The sequence below is a fragment of the Lactuca serriola genome, chromosome 3 (genome assembly GCF_051521515.1).
Source record: "Lactuca serriola cultivar US96UC23 chromosome 3, Lser_US96UC23_V15, whole genome shotgun sequence".
In the NCBI taxonomy this organism is placed as follows: domain Eukaryota; kingdom Viridiplantae; phylum Streptophyta; class Magnoliopsida; order Asterales; family Asteraceae; genus Lactuca; species Lactuca serriola.
The window spans coordinates 38,362,850-38,378,460 of record NC_136410.1 but is presented as its reverse complement, the minus strand read 5'-3'; the positions used below and the strand labels follow the sequence as shown (position 1 = coordinate 38,378,460).

Genomic DNA, 15,611 nt, shown 5'->3' with positions numbered 1-15,611 from the left:
TGACATAATGAATAGGATTTTTCAAGACTTCCAGAATACAAAAGAAAACAAAAATACAATCTATAATCTCTCATGTGAAACAAAACTTAATTTAAGCAATAAACTATTCATGATATACACATTTTATTTTTTAGTATACACAATTTCATTTAAATGCTTGGTAGTTTTTACCAAATTAAACTGGTCTGCCAGAGCTAGGGGTGAATATCTGGCCGATTGCTTCAAGAGGGGAAACACTCCAACTCTCCACATGCTTAACAATCTGCTAATTTACAAATTAAACAGTGACACCAACACCAAAATCTAATTTATCAAACATTTTAATGCAAACAAAAATTTTATTTATTCAAGTTGGCTTACCCTAAATCGATTATCCAAATCATAGATTGTAATCCCATCAATCAAAATGAGAGGCCTCCAAGGTAATTTAAGATACGTCCTGCAGATTTCAGTTTGTAAATACATTTCAAATGATCCGACATTATAGATGAGTTACAAGTAGCTAAGCACCTTAGTCTCCATGACGCCATTACAGACTCTGTTTCACTGTTGATAACCTGCATCATGATGTTCCTTTGAAGTCATCAATGGAAATATGTTCATATAAGAGTTTAACTTGTAGAGAAAAAGTACTTTCTTGATGCTTTGTAATGAGATTGATGGATGTTCGAAGAAAGGTACAAGCAATTTCAAGTTGCGAGAGTACAACTCCTTCCCTGGAGGGATGCATATGGGGATTTAATACGTATGAAGAATCATTGAAGGGGAAGCAAAGAAAAAACAGATTTTAAGCCGTCTTACCACGGAATCTAATGGTTGGATCTTCAAAGATACAATCGTCTGTATAAATTCCAGAAGTAAAATTTCCTGAAATCAATCAATAACAATTTGATTGCGCATATAAATGTTTATTGTATGAACAGGAGTAAATAAACGAAAGAAGGTACCTGTGACGAAATAAGCATTGTCATAATCTGATTTCAATATCATCATTATATCATCTAAGGAAGATGCAGATGTTTCATATTTCTGTTCAGGAACCATTTCATATAATCTGCAATAATAAGAAGAAGAGGAATTAATGACCTCGAAATTACATGATCAAAATTTGGAACCAAATCGACAGTTCTTACTCATTTTTGTTGAAGGAAGATAAGAGCCTTAGGATTTCTGTAGCTCCACTAACAACAACCTTCAATAGTTGTGGGGCATCATTACTCTTCGAACACCGAAAACCATTACGCTTTACGAAGCCTCTGTAGAGCTTTCCAGGAAAAAATTATCAAGGGTTTTGATTGTAAAATACCCAATCAAGCGTAACGAAAATCGAGCGTATGTTCTGAACTTTTATCGAATTTGAAAAGAGAAAACCGCAAGCGAGTAAAAAGCGATACCCGTTGTTGGGGCTGCGTAAGCTGTAACGGCAACCGCGCATGGAAGCAGATGGCTCCCGCCATGTTTATCGTCACCGTCTTTCTGCCGGATTCTTTCGTTACATGTAAAGCAACGTGTAAGGTCCAGGTTGTTTCATACTTTCATACTTACATTGCTGAACAAATGGGCTGTTTTGTTTAGCCCAAATGCTTGTACCAAAATCCCATAGTTTTCTCTTTTACTTTTCTATTTTATTCGTATAATTTGCACACAACCAAATAATCTTTTAATTTAGACAAAATTTCACCTTTGGTTCTTATGATTTTCAGAAGCAGCATCTTAAGAATAACAATGAGAACTGAGAAGTGATACACCGTAGGTGGGAGGGTCACGCTTGAAATGTGGATTAGAATTGTTGTTTTCGAAAGCAAAAAATATTATTGTAGTTGTAAACCTACTACTACTACTACTAGAAAATGAATTGTAATAGCGGAAGTAAGGGTTGCATCCACAGGGTTTAGAGTTAACAAAATGTGAAATCACGAATACGAATAAAACAAGTAAAGATAAAACAATAAAAAAATGATTTTGTTATATGATTGTAATTACTAACATGATATGAAATAAATGAAAATTCATATATAAAATCATTTTGATATCGGATTCATTCTTAATCTTAACTATAGTTCAACTTATGATCACTACCAAACATGGTGTAATGATTCCTTACAAATGAATTGTATCGACATTATTTATCGAGCAACCCCAATAACTCCTCCATTAATGTAATTTAACATGATGTTAGGCTCCCATTGTAAGGGTTAGATCAATATATAATATGTAGTCACCTTACTTTGAATAAATAGTTATCCAAAATGATTCATTAAAGTGTGGATAGTCAATAACATCTATATAGACAATTAAACATAATATCATCACTTAATTAAAAAACACTAATTTTAATAGAACGATTAAGACACACACATGTACTACCTTACTCTTAAATCTACATATTTTGTATGAAAAATGGCTTGAACCCTCAACCTTTGGCTAAGAGTCACCTTTTTGTCAATTCCTAAAAAGTCACTAATTAAGATAAGTTAAAACACAATTAGTATCACATTGTATCGTCTAACACTCTTATGCATTTTCATAAAGAACCATTGGATATGGCCAAATGACCACCAAACTCAATATGAGAAAAACACAAATTTAGAGGACTTATAGGGCTATACACAACACTGGTAAAAAATTTCTTGCCATTATATTTTTGTGTAAATGGTACTGGGTACATAAATGTTGAATTTTAGAGTTTGGTCTCTCATCTGATCTCATGATTGCTTTTAAGATTTAGCAAATTGGGTTTGTTGTGCTCAAGCCAAGGAATGCATTTCAGTATGCGTTGGCAGCTGTAGCCGCAGTCGCGATGCTCTACGATGTGGATTGCAATGTTTGAGACAATACATATGGTGCTCGGGGGCAAGTCATGCGATCCTTGAGAAGTAGGTGTGTGGTGTCGAGTAGCCTACATGCGGTGCTCGGACGAAAAGACTTGTTTCAGTTGATTATGTCTTAGGTTTGACCCACAAGCATAATTATATCAACTTTATCAATATAAACAGGACCTATGTATGTTTGTAACCTCCGTGACAAAAAATGTGTGTCCGATGTATGTATTTATAAAAATATAATAAAATCACTCCTTAGCTCATCTATGAATATATGGATTAGAGGCATAACTATATGGGTGAAATAGTGGGTATTAGCTCACCACACACAAATTTGAATTGAAATATATATTATATAGAATTTTTATTTCTTTTGAATAGGAAACCTTAAGGCTGTGAATTGTGAAATGGCTCACCACATACAAATTTTGAATAGATCAAATTGCATTCAGTCTTCACACTGAATTCTTTGTCATTAGGTTCGTATATTAATATTTTTTTTATTATCTTAATTAATCAATTTCTTCAAACTTAAGCGAACAGTTTACTTTAAAATTATACATTGTTACATTTTGTTACCAGAAGTATTTTGCTACTTGTTTATATTTTGTAAGCTATTTGGTTTATCCTAAAATAAAATTTTGGCTACTTCATCGGTGTGGATTACATTAATATATCTTGTTTTATTTATTTTCTTCACATCTTTATTGTTGTTGATTATCGATTATTCATCCTAGCAACATATAATGTAAAAACTTAACTGCTGATTATTTCTTACTTCTAATTGAAAATTGACCATTTCTCACTTTGGATTAATAAACTTTCTAATGTAATTGAAAAAAATATAAAAATATCAATTAAGAAAAATAAGTTTCAGCCACATGACCACGAGGCAGACGGTTAAGCACCTGGTTTCTTTTATTTAAGTAAGAGTGCTAATCTGTAATTATTATTTTAAATGTAACGATTTGTCTAATAATGTTTTATATTTTATGGTAGTAAGTACCTGAATTGATAATTTATTGATGCGAATATTTCGGCATGCTACATGTTAACTACATGTTAATATTATAACTAGTTTTAGTTTTTAGTTTTCTTTTCATTACGATATATATATATATATATATATATATATATATATATATATATATATATATATATATATATATATATATATATATATATATATATATATATATATATATATATATATATATATATAGGTGGGTTCAATTGAGAAAATAAAAAAAGTTGAGAATGGGGGAATGATTCTCAGCCACTCATTTAATCTAAACATAAAAGACACGGTGACAAACTTGTAAATATCGTAATAACCTTCAATCCCAAATAAGTAACTATAGAGAATTCGATAACAGTTCGTTCATCATCAAAAATTTTCCTCCAACCTTCAATAATCATTCATATTTCTTCAACTAAACCGGAATTTCTTTGCTATTCATGAAATTGGAATCGAAGTTCTGGACTCGCAGTTATAGTCGACATTGAGGGATTTAGAATCGGTACTCACAGGTTCCCAATCGGATTTTCGGAAATCAAAATCAAAATGAGAAATCGATCAGACATAGGATGTCGCATCTGAAGTCGAAATCAGAAGTATATGATAATTTGGAATTGATAACTTGATGTTTTTAACATTTTTAAAATAGTTAACTTGTATGCACTCCAACTGTTTGATGAAATACATAAATTAAATTATCACATTATATTCAAATATGAATATGTTTTCTCACCTGAATCAGTATATGATTATTAAAAATACAAAACAAATATGCAAGTCTATATGTTATTCATATGTGAATAACATATAAAAATTATATATATTTGTCAAAATACCTTCAAATATTCATAAGTGAATATATTCACAAGTGAATATACCTTGTAATATTCATATATGGATATACTGTGTAATATTCATAAGTGAATATATAATCTAATATTCATAAGTGAATATACTATGTAATATTCACATGTGATATACCATGTAATACTATGTAATATTCACATATGAAATATCATTTAATACTCATAAGTGAATATACTATCTAATATTCATAAGTGAATATACTATGTTAATATTCACAAATGAATGCATCGTCCAATATTAAAATATGAATATATTATGTTTATTATATGCTATATTCATATATGAATGATGCTTAAATTGTAAAAAAAAAAAAAAGCAAACTTTTTATTCATAACGAATGTACTATAATAAACCTGATGCATTTTATTCACTTATGAATAACGATAGCTAAAAATATAAAAAAAAAATTATTTTATCTTAAAACTATATCAATATGGGTGTCTATTTGTAGCAAATAAAAAATCATGAATTTTGGTATATTTAAAATCATTTTTTGATAAAAATAGCTTATAAAAATTTAAAAAAATACGAAAAAAACTATGTTTTTTGTATATATTAAGGTAATGATTAACATATTTTAAGGATAATATGTTTTGTTGGAAAACACATGTGTATTCATTTCTAATTTCCGCCAGTACGTTGGAGATTTTTGCGGTAAAAATAAATGATTGGCTGACCCATTCTCAATTTTTTTTTCTCAACTGAACTCTCATATATATATATATATATATATATATATATATATATATATATATATATATATATATATATATATATATATATATATATATATATATATATATATATATATATATATATATATATATATATATATATATGCACGAAAATGTATTTACGAGCCTCACAATCCTATATGGTTACTTTTAGCTTATACATAAAATGCATATTTATACTCTTAAAAAACATATGTATATGATGTTTAGTTAAACTTTTTTTTTGTATATAAATACAATTTTTTCTGTATTAATACGTATAATATGGAAAACATATTTAAAGTGAAAAAAAACATTAAAGAATTGTAAGCTTCAGATTTTTTTTGTTAATTTGATTTCATGGTATGTTGGGAATATGTTATTATATTTACATTAAACAATTGTAAAAATGACCGAAAGGCTCTTGGTCTAGTGGTATTAGGAGTTGACGGATAAGTGTCCCTAGTTAGAAGTTGAGTTTCAAGTCTCACTTGAGATGAAAGGTGTAGATTAAGAGTAGTATAGTATGTATGTGTTTGTAGCCATTCTAAAGAAAAACAATTGTAAAAATGATTTTTTTTACAACAAACATGAAATGGTTACAGAAACATAACCAGTAAAATATGACAAATTTAAGAACTTTTATATAAAAATCCCTATAAAATTGGTTTTTTATTATCGTCTACTTGTCTTCCTATAGTTTCATAACAATAACCCGTCAAAAGAGTCAAAATTGCCGATCTATGGCATTAACTTTTTGAGATATGCATAATATAAAAATTGTACGGATTCACATATCAAATTAACTTTCGCCTATATATTCTACAAATGCGACATTGATGACAACTTATAACAAGCACATAGAAACAGGCTTGACCGTTTCATTAAAAGTTTATTGACATAAATAGAAATAATTCATTGCCAATTTATGACATTAACTTTTTGAGATATTCATAATATAAAAATTATACGAGTTCACATATCAAATTAACTTTCACCTATATATTCTACAAATGCGACATTGATGACATAACAAGCACATAGAAATAGGCTTGAGTTTGCATGCGAGCTTCATCTTTCACCTAACCGTTATCATGAATAACATACCTGAAGTAGTAAATTCTTTTTTATTTTGGTTATTTTGTGATTTTTATATATATGTGATTTTTATAAAACAAAAAAACAATGACGATTAACGTTAAACATAAAAGAAATGTCTAAGCAAGGATGAAAGGTTGATACAAACACATGAATTTTAAAATTGAAGAATAAGTTAAGGGCCTATTGTCGAATATATAATCAACAATTTATTTTGTAATATTACTTAAAACAACTTATGTTTATATGTAAAAGTGTTTATTAATTTTTTTGACGTTAAAACAAAATTTAAAAAAATAGTATTTAAATTAGCTTAGCAAGTATAAAATTGCAATAAGTTAATAAGTTTTTTTATTAGGGTAGGATATATATAGCCATATACTTATAATAAGGTTCATACCATAATTTAGTTTAAATAAGTCATAAATTATTTTAGATAAGAGAAATTAAATATCCTTCTATTTTTTGTTTTTATTTTTTTTCCTATCTATTTAACATCTCAATCAAATAAAAATTAAATTGAACGTGTCATTGTCTAAAATAAATAGGAAAATAATAAGAACAAAAAGTAGAAAAATATTTAATTTCTACCTATTTAAGATAATAATAAATATACAAATTTAACATCTAAAACAAACTTAAATTAATTAATAAATAAATAATAGGATAAAAAGTACAAGGATATTTAATTTCTTAATAACCACCATTTATAAAAACTATTTATTTAAATAAATAAAACATTCATCCTTTTCAACATTAAAACTATTTATTAATGGTGTTAAAATGCAATAGATATCTCAAAGAAATCCCAAACGCCCAATACCAAGCAAATCCCAAACACGCCACAAGTGATAAAGACACCAAAACTCAAACTCAATATCTTCAAATAAATATAAGTCAAAGGTCAACCTAGTCGTTCTTATAAAATATAAAAACAATACGCTCCTAAATACTAAGAAAACATCCGTTCATTTCTTCACTTTTAAAAAACAATCTTTTGCCCATTCTGTTTATAATTTGTCTCGCTTAGAAAAAAATTATTTAGATGTAGTTATCATATTATCCATTATAAAACTTCCAGAATAAATCTTTTTAATTAAATCTCAGGTAGCATGAGATGTTTGAAAATAAAAACACTATAATTTTAGAATATAGATTTAAAAGCGAACACGCCTTTCGCCTTTTGCGTAAGCTCTACTTTTTTTTATATATGGTCATATATAAATAAAAAAAAGTTAATTTGAATATTATACTATAACCAAAAATATAAAACCCCATTTTTTTAAATTTAATTAATGTATGAAATAATAGCACCTCCTTGTCATTACCTTAGCCTTATTAGTTGACCACTAATTGTATATTATAAAGAGGATTAGCGTCGCCTTCATTAAATACATACAACCCCACCCAAGGAACAAGGAACAAGACACTAAACAACCTACCAGGCTTCTACCACCGTATATGGGATTAGAAACTGGAACCAACACGGCGGTTGCCGGTCATCAACATGACACGCCTCCACCATCGGAGTCAACACACCACCACCACCACTTCTTCCTCCCTCTTCCCTCTAATTTCCTCCTTCAAACTCCAAAATTGGTGATCATCTTTGCTTTGGTGGCATTTTCGTGCTTGCTTCTTTATCAATCTTCTCCTTCTCTACGGTTTCCATTCAACTATAATTCGTTTGGGATCAATTCATCAGTAAGTATTTCATCTTCATTGAAAAGTATACATATATGATTTCTTGATATCTATGTATAATGAATATTTTTAGGTTTTGTTATAACGTGTTCATGTTGTATATATAGTTTTAAGAACAATATAATTAGATTAATCATGTTGAGTACTACACATAAGCGTTGCTATAAATAACGTTAGTTGAGAATGACATATATATGTGTGGCGTTTATAATTAATCTACTTTCGTTTATAACTTGTATCGTTTTTGTTATACAAATATTTTTATATGCATGTACGATAATTACAAGATCATGAATTCATTGTCATTACGTGAGATAGGTGGATAGTTGTGATTGATGTGCAATGCTAATTAAGTTTACATAATACGGTTTACCATTTTTATGAAATTTACAACATTATATATATATATATATATATATATATATATATATATATATATATATATTAATTACATCCTAATATAATATGAAATTTTACAAGAAATCTATAACATGTTTCAATCTAGATTAGAATAATTATGGATAAGTACTATTACACTTTCTACATCATCTCATGAGTCATGAACCACTTCCTGAATCATTAGATTAGGTTTGATGCTTGGCATTTTGATATAATAAGGTGTAATGAAAATCCTATAAATTAATACAAATCTTTAAATAAAATTAGATTATTTTATATTTTCTAAAACAAGTTGCAAATTCTAGAATAGCTGGCTGCATTGACGAAGTATAGCTTTGAATTTTCAAAAAAATTGAATTTTATTATATGCTACTTTCTTTTTACTTTTTAATTGTTGAATTGTATAGGAGAACAAAGCAGATGAATTGAAAAGCATACTCAAAAGAGCTGCAACAAGTAACAATACGATAATACTAACTACTCTAAACGATGCATGGGTGGAACCAAACTCTATGTTTGATCTATTTCTAGAAAGCTTTAAAATCGGAAATCAAACACAAAGGTTTTTGAAGCACTTAGTCGTTATAGCTATGGACCAAAAAGCATACACTCGTTGCTTGAAGTTGCACCCACATTGTTACAATCTTAGTACCGAAGGGATGGATTTTTCAGAAGAGGCATATTTTATGGCAGCCGATTATCTGAAAATGATGTGGAGAAGAATCGACTTCTTACGTAGTATTCTAGATTTAGGCTACAACTTTCTTTTCACGGTAATGCTCTTTGCTTTCATATTTGGAAAATTCTCCATAAAAGTTTTATTATTTTGGGCAAGTTTATAGAAAAATCCTAATTTTTTTAAATGAAAAGTTACGATTACTAGATAAAAAATAATTCAAATTAGCAATTTAGTCTGGTTTCACATAATTTACCCGGTAATTTGTCATTTTCTGTTAAAAAGCATAAGAGCTTTTCCATAAATTTAATCAAAATATTATGATTTTCCGAAGGATTTTGTGCATAGTTGTGTTATTTTTAAGAAAAGTTCTAATACCTTGACCAAATTTACAGAAATGTTCTTAAAAGAAATGACAAATTATTGAGTAAAAATATGTGAAATGGGACAAAAAAGTTGATTTGATCTTTTTATCTAATAATCAGAATTTTTCTGTTAAAAAACTAAAATTTTGTATTTTGGTAAACTAAGCCATTAATAAGATAACTATTCATATTTTGTTAACTGTTATTTTCATTTGGAATATGCAATCAACATATTGTAATTTTATATAATTAACTAGTATAATTTCATTAGATGCTTAATTTATAAATCTTTTTTTTTTCGAGCAGGACGCAGACATAATGTGGTTTAGGGATCCATTTCCACACTTCCATGAAGACGGTGATTTCCAAATTGCTTGTGATTACTTCAGAGGGAACCCATTTGATCTAAACAATTTGCCAAATGGAGGTTTCACTTATGTAAAGTCAAACAAAAAGACTATTCAATTTTACAAATATTGGTTCGAATCAAGGTTAACTTATCCAGGTCTACATGATCAAGATGTGTTCAATAAGATCAAGTTTGACCCTTTCATTCAAGACAATGGGCTACAAATCCGGTTTCTTGATACAATGTTTTTCGGTGGATTTTGTGAGCCGAGTAAAGATTTTGACAAGGTGTGCACCATGCATGCGAATTGTTGTGTTGGGTTAGAGAACAAGGTTCATGATCTTGGAATCATGCTTCAAGATTGGCGAAAATACATGCAATCGTTCGTGAATCAAACGACCAAGGTTCACACCGTTTCTTGGACGGTTCCTCAATCCTGCAGGTACTTTTTTTTTTCTCTGTAGTTTTACTATTTTATCAATTCATCATGAAATATCTTTTTTCTAATCTTAAACGTAATAAATTACTATTTTTTTTTTTATCATTTAGTCACAAAACTTAAACGTTTTTACGATTTTACCCAACAATTTTTGCATAGTAGGTAAAAGATTAAGTTTGTTACATTAAATGATTCAAATTACGTACTTATATTGCATTAATTAATAGAATGATAAAATAAACTGTATTTTTTTCTAATCATATCTAAAAAAAATTACCATATATAAGATGGAATTTGAAGATTTGTATGCATACATTGTTGACTATATATTACTATAAATAATAATATGCATATATTTCTTGTTAAAAAACATAACTAGGGTCTAGGAATTGAAAAAGTGGTAAACTATAACCTGACTTCTTGTAAAAATATCAGTCGCATTTTAATTTCAGTCTAACTCGACTTAATAAGTATATGATCTGAACACAATATTGATAAATTCAATATATAACGGTTTGGTTATGTGTGGTTGCATAGCAAAAGAACTGTGAATCCCTTAATTATATATTTTTGAACATGAAACTAATTCAAATTCTTTAAAAGCTCTAGATTTTGTTATGTTTGTTATACATATAAATCCTAATCATTAAGTGCATTTTGTAGAGGCTCGTTCAATAGGCCTCGTGTTGCCAAGAAAAAAGATCATCATGGAAGTAAGAGTTGATCGGGGGCAAACAAAACGGTGAACATCTTAGTAGGAAAAAAAACATAACTGATTATTGTCATATATAATTCTTGAGAAAACTAAATGTATGTAAACATGACATAATATTACAATCTTTGTACAAAATATAAAACGATGTCGTTTTATATACCTCGCTTACATGTTAATACAAAAATTGTAAATTTTTGCTGGCCTCATATGTTCACTATTAGTGTATGTATTTGTAGCCCATGGTTGTATAGGCTTTAGCCCATTATACTACATGTCTCATAACATAACCTTGTATTTGTATACTAGTTAAATGTCCGCACGTTGCGCAGAAACATTTATACAGTTGAAGTCTTTACAAATATATGATTTTTTGAATATAACAATAACGTTATTACTAAATCTGATATAATAATTTATATATACTATATTGATATAATTTATTGATTATTTTGAATTATATGATAATATATATATTTATTATAACTTCATAATCTCAATCGTTTGAATGACTTCTACCCGCGAGTTACACATGAATAAAATTTAATATAATATATGATTTGATGTTATTTATAATTGTTTTTACTGTTAATTAATTTTTTAAAATTTATTTGTTTAATGTTTTAATTTCTATCATTATCATTATTTAAAACATCAAACATTGTTTTTTTTATTTTAAAGCTAACAATATAATCATTTATATAGAGTTGTTTTTAACTATTGTTATTGTAAGTTATTTTAAGCTACTTATTTGGAAACTTTTAACGATTATAAAAATATATTTTAGTTAAATTGAAATTACAATTTAGTTTTTGCTTTTATCACTACAATTTATCACTTTTTAACTATTTACAAAATATTTTTTAGTTTTTTTAAATGGAACTGAAATTTATATTTGAGTTGACATTGTAATGCGCAGAAACACCTATATAGTTGAAGTCTTTACAAATATATATTTTTTAAAATATAATACTAACGTTGTTGTTAAATTTGATATAATAATTCATATATTAATTTGATATATAATATATTGACTATTTTGAATTATATGATAATATATAAATATATTATAACGTATTAACGTCATAATCTCAATCGTTTGAATGACTTCTACTCGCGAGTTACACATCAATAAAATTAAATATTATATATGGTTTAATATTATTTATAGTTGTTATTTTTAACTAATTTTTTAAAATATATTTGCTTAATGTTTTAATTTCTATCATTATAATTATTTAAAACATCAAACATTATTTTTTTGATTTTAAAGGTAACAATATAATAATTTATACAGAGTTATTTTTAACTATTGTTATTATAAGTTATTTTAAGCTACTTATTTGAAATTTTTTAACGATTATATAAATATATTTAGAAAATATTTCAGTTAAACTGATATTACAATTTAGTTTTTTTGCATTTATCACTATACTTTATCACTTTTAACTATTTACAAAATATTATTTGGTTTTTTTAGTCGAACTGAAATTTATATTTAAGTTGACACTGTAATGTTATATTTAAATTAACAATTTAAGTATTTTGTCCAAACTGTTCAAAAATTGTAGCTTTAAACTGATAATGGTTTACATGCAACAACATTTTAAATCTAATAAATCAAGTATAATATGTTAAAATTTAAAGAAATAACTTTATAAATAGAAGTAAATACATTATTTTAAAATTGAAATTTAGTCTATTTATGATTACACTTTAGGTTTGATATTTATTTAACCTTATTAACCAACTTACAATCATTATTAGAAAGACACTACAATTTATCACTTTTAACTATTTATAAAATAATCTTTGTGTTGTTTAAGTTAAATAAAATTTATACTTAAGTTGAGCCTATAATGTTATATTTTAATTAATAATGTAAGTATTTTATACAAATTGTTCAAAAATTATACCTTTAAAATGATAATGGTTTACATCCAACAATATATTAAAACTAATAAATTAAGTATAATATGTTAAAAGTTAAAAAACATAATTTTATAAGTAGAATTAAAGATATTATTTTAATATTGAAATTTATTTTATATATGAATACACTTTAGATTTGATATTTATTTAACCTAATTACCAAATTATAATTATTATTATAAAGAAATTGAAAAGTCATGGGAGTTTCAAATGAATGTGGTGAAAGGAAAAAAGAATGGGGGTTTCAAATGCATGAGATTCAAGAAAAAAATGTTAGCTTTATAAGTATGTATGATATATATATATATATATATATATATATATATATATATATATATATATATATATATACATATATGTGTGTGTGTGTGTTTAAAACGACAGAAAATAAAATTAAACTAAAAAGGAAGTTGGGTAATAACATGAAAATTACACGAATAAGAACACCAAAAACTATATATATGATTAATGAGAAAATTTCAATCACGGGAAATTTTCATTCTAATATTGTATAGATATTTGAAGATCTCACTTCCTTTCGGTTTTTTAGTTCTCGATTGCACTAGTCGTTGGCCTCTCTCTCTCTCTCTCTTACATATTGATGTGTGATATTTATATATAATCATGTTTTAACTTTATAAATCATCAACTATCTCAACTACACAATCACATACTAACAGACAATGTACCTGGTCGCGTAGTAGTATAGTTAGGGTAAATAAGAGTGTCGAACACTAAAGGAACATGTGTGATTCTATCCAGATTAAACTAATTTATAACAAAAAAATAAAAGAGATTTTTGATAATTTTAAACTTAATTTCAACTATCAATTAAGACAATCAAACAAAGCTAAGAACTTGAATAAAACAATATTTTGGAGGTACTTATATTTACATTTTGAATTCCCCCTTCTTTTAGGAGTAAATTATTGGAAGTGCAATAGATTTAACAAAGTGATTACCGATTTGTAAGATGATTAATAATCTTGGTTAGATTAATTAATACTAATGATTATAAAGTAACTGATACAATGTTCATGCAAATAGTTACCAAATAATCAATTTAATGATCGAATTATTAATGAATCAATCTAATGGTTAATCTTAATGCTCATAAGGATTAAATCAAACACAGTTTATTGAACTAATACTCTCTTATATGCTTCAAGTTAATGATTAGTGTTACCTAATCCTAGGAATTAATCAATCTCTAGTCCTAACAGTTTATTATCACAAACTTATTAAAGATACAAATTAATATAATCAGATTTATAATATAAATCATATATAACTCGGATGCAATCAATAAAAACCGAAACTTTAACAAGTACGATAGAATGATTAATCCAAAAATAATATATAATCAACTTTTATAAATCCAAATCAATAATTCACACAATAGTAATTAGGGCTTATCTACATCTAAATAGAAGAATAGGGTTTTAGCCCTTAAGTTTAGAAAACAAGAATGCAAAACAAAATAACCAAAATTCACTCTTTGATTAATTGGAAAATCCCTCTAAACCAATGTTTTACAATCTGTTCTCATAATCATAAACTTGATTATGAACATATATATATATATATATATATATATATATATATATATATATACATATATATATATATATATATATATATATATATATGTATATGTATATATATATATATATATATATATATATAGACTAACAAACCAACTTGTATTAGACTAGGAAACTTATGACAAACTTGTCATAAACTAAACTTTTCATAAATTAGATTGCTTGGTCTCTAAGTCCTCATCGACTTAGGATTCCAACAATCACCCCCGAATCTCTAAGTCCTTCAAGAGAATCCTTTAACCCCGATCAACATCCTATTATCTCTTTTCACCAACCCGACCTCTTTAATCAAGCTTGTTCTGAGAGCACTTTTCCACCGAACAACAAAACAAGGTCACGGCCACCTTTACTGTCTTTCGTTACCCGCAAAATGAACCGAATCAAAGTCACGCGCTTTGACGTTTTCCTGTCCGTTTATTCTGCGCCTCCGGTTAGTCTCTCTCTACCTTAGAACAAGCCCGAGAAAAAAATTGAGGCTGCTGTTGAGATGCTTCAACTTGCGCTCAAAAAAATCCACATCCCTTAAACCAAACCTGGTTCCCGCTGCATCTGCCCAGCAGCAAAGGGCTACACTTTTCTTAAAACCGACTCTCAAACTGGCCGTCGAACGTCCTCACGAACCCTATGCTCTGATACCAATTAAAGTTTAGAAAACAAGAATGCAAAACAAAATAACCAAAATTCACTATTTGATTAATTGGAAAATCACTCTAAACCATTTTTTTACAATCTGTTCTCATAATCATAAACTCGATTATGAACATGTATATATAGACTAACAAACCAACTTGTATTAGACTAGGAAACTTTTGACCAACTTGTCATAAACTAAAATTTCCATAAATTAGATTGCTTGGTCTCCGAGTCCTCATCGACTTAGGATTCCAACAAGCCCATCATTTCTACAGAAAAA

At 27.2% G+C, this 15,611-nt stretch overlaps 2 protein-coding genes across 3 annotated transcripts; one reads left to right on the top strand and one right to left on the bottom strand.

Moving 5' to 3' along the window:
- Nucleotides 1–1,551, bottom strand: LOC145091960 (adenine phosphoribosyltransferase-like protein, putative (DUF2358)). 2 transcript variants are annotated; one of them, XM_079029803.1, is made up of 8 exons: nucleotides 1,395–1,551; nucleotides 1,134–1,264; nucleotides 948–1,054; nucleotides 802–867; nucleotides 634–716; nucleotides 511–557; nucleotides 361–439; nucleotides 1–262 (listed from the first exon to the last, which is right to left on the bottom strand). In XM_079029803.1, exons 1-8 carry the CDS (start codon nucleotides 1,455–1,457, stop codon nucleotides 176–178), a joined length of 663 nt encoding a protein of 220 aa, XP_078885929.1. In that variant the 5' UTR covers nucleotides 1,458–1,551; the 3' UTR covers nucleotides 1–175. The 2 variants fall into 2 exon arrangements, with proteins under 2 accessions (XP_078885929.1, XP_078885930.1); XM_079029804.1 differs by having other exon boundaries at nucleotides 1,134–1,256; nucleotides 1,395–1,537.
- Nucleotides 1,552–7,907: 6,356 nt separating this feature from the next.
- LOC145091959 (uncharacterized protein At4g15970-like) lies at nucleotides 7,908–11,368 on the top strand. Its single transcript, XM_079029802.1, has 4 exons — nucleotides 7,908–8,222; nucleotides 9,029–9,394; nucleotides 9,969–10,453; nucleotides 11,114–11,368. Exons 1-4 carry the CDS (start codon nucleotides 7,980–7,982, stop codon nucleotides 11,172–11,174), a joined length of 1,155 nt encoding a protein of 384 aa, XP_078885928.1. The 5' UTR covers nucleotides 7,908–7,979; the 3' UTR covers nucleotides 11,175–11,368.
- Nucleotides 11,369–15,611: the final 4,243 nt, after the last annotated feature.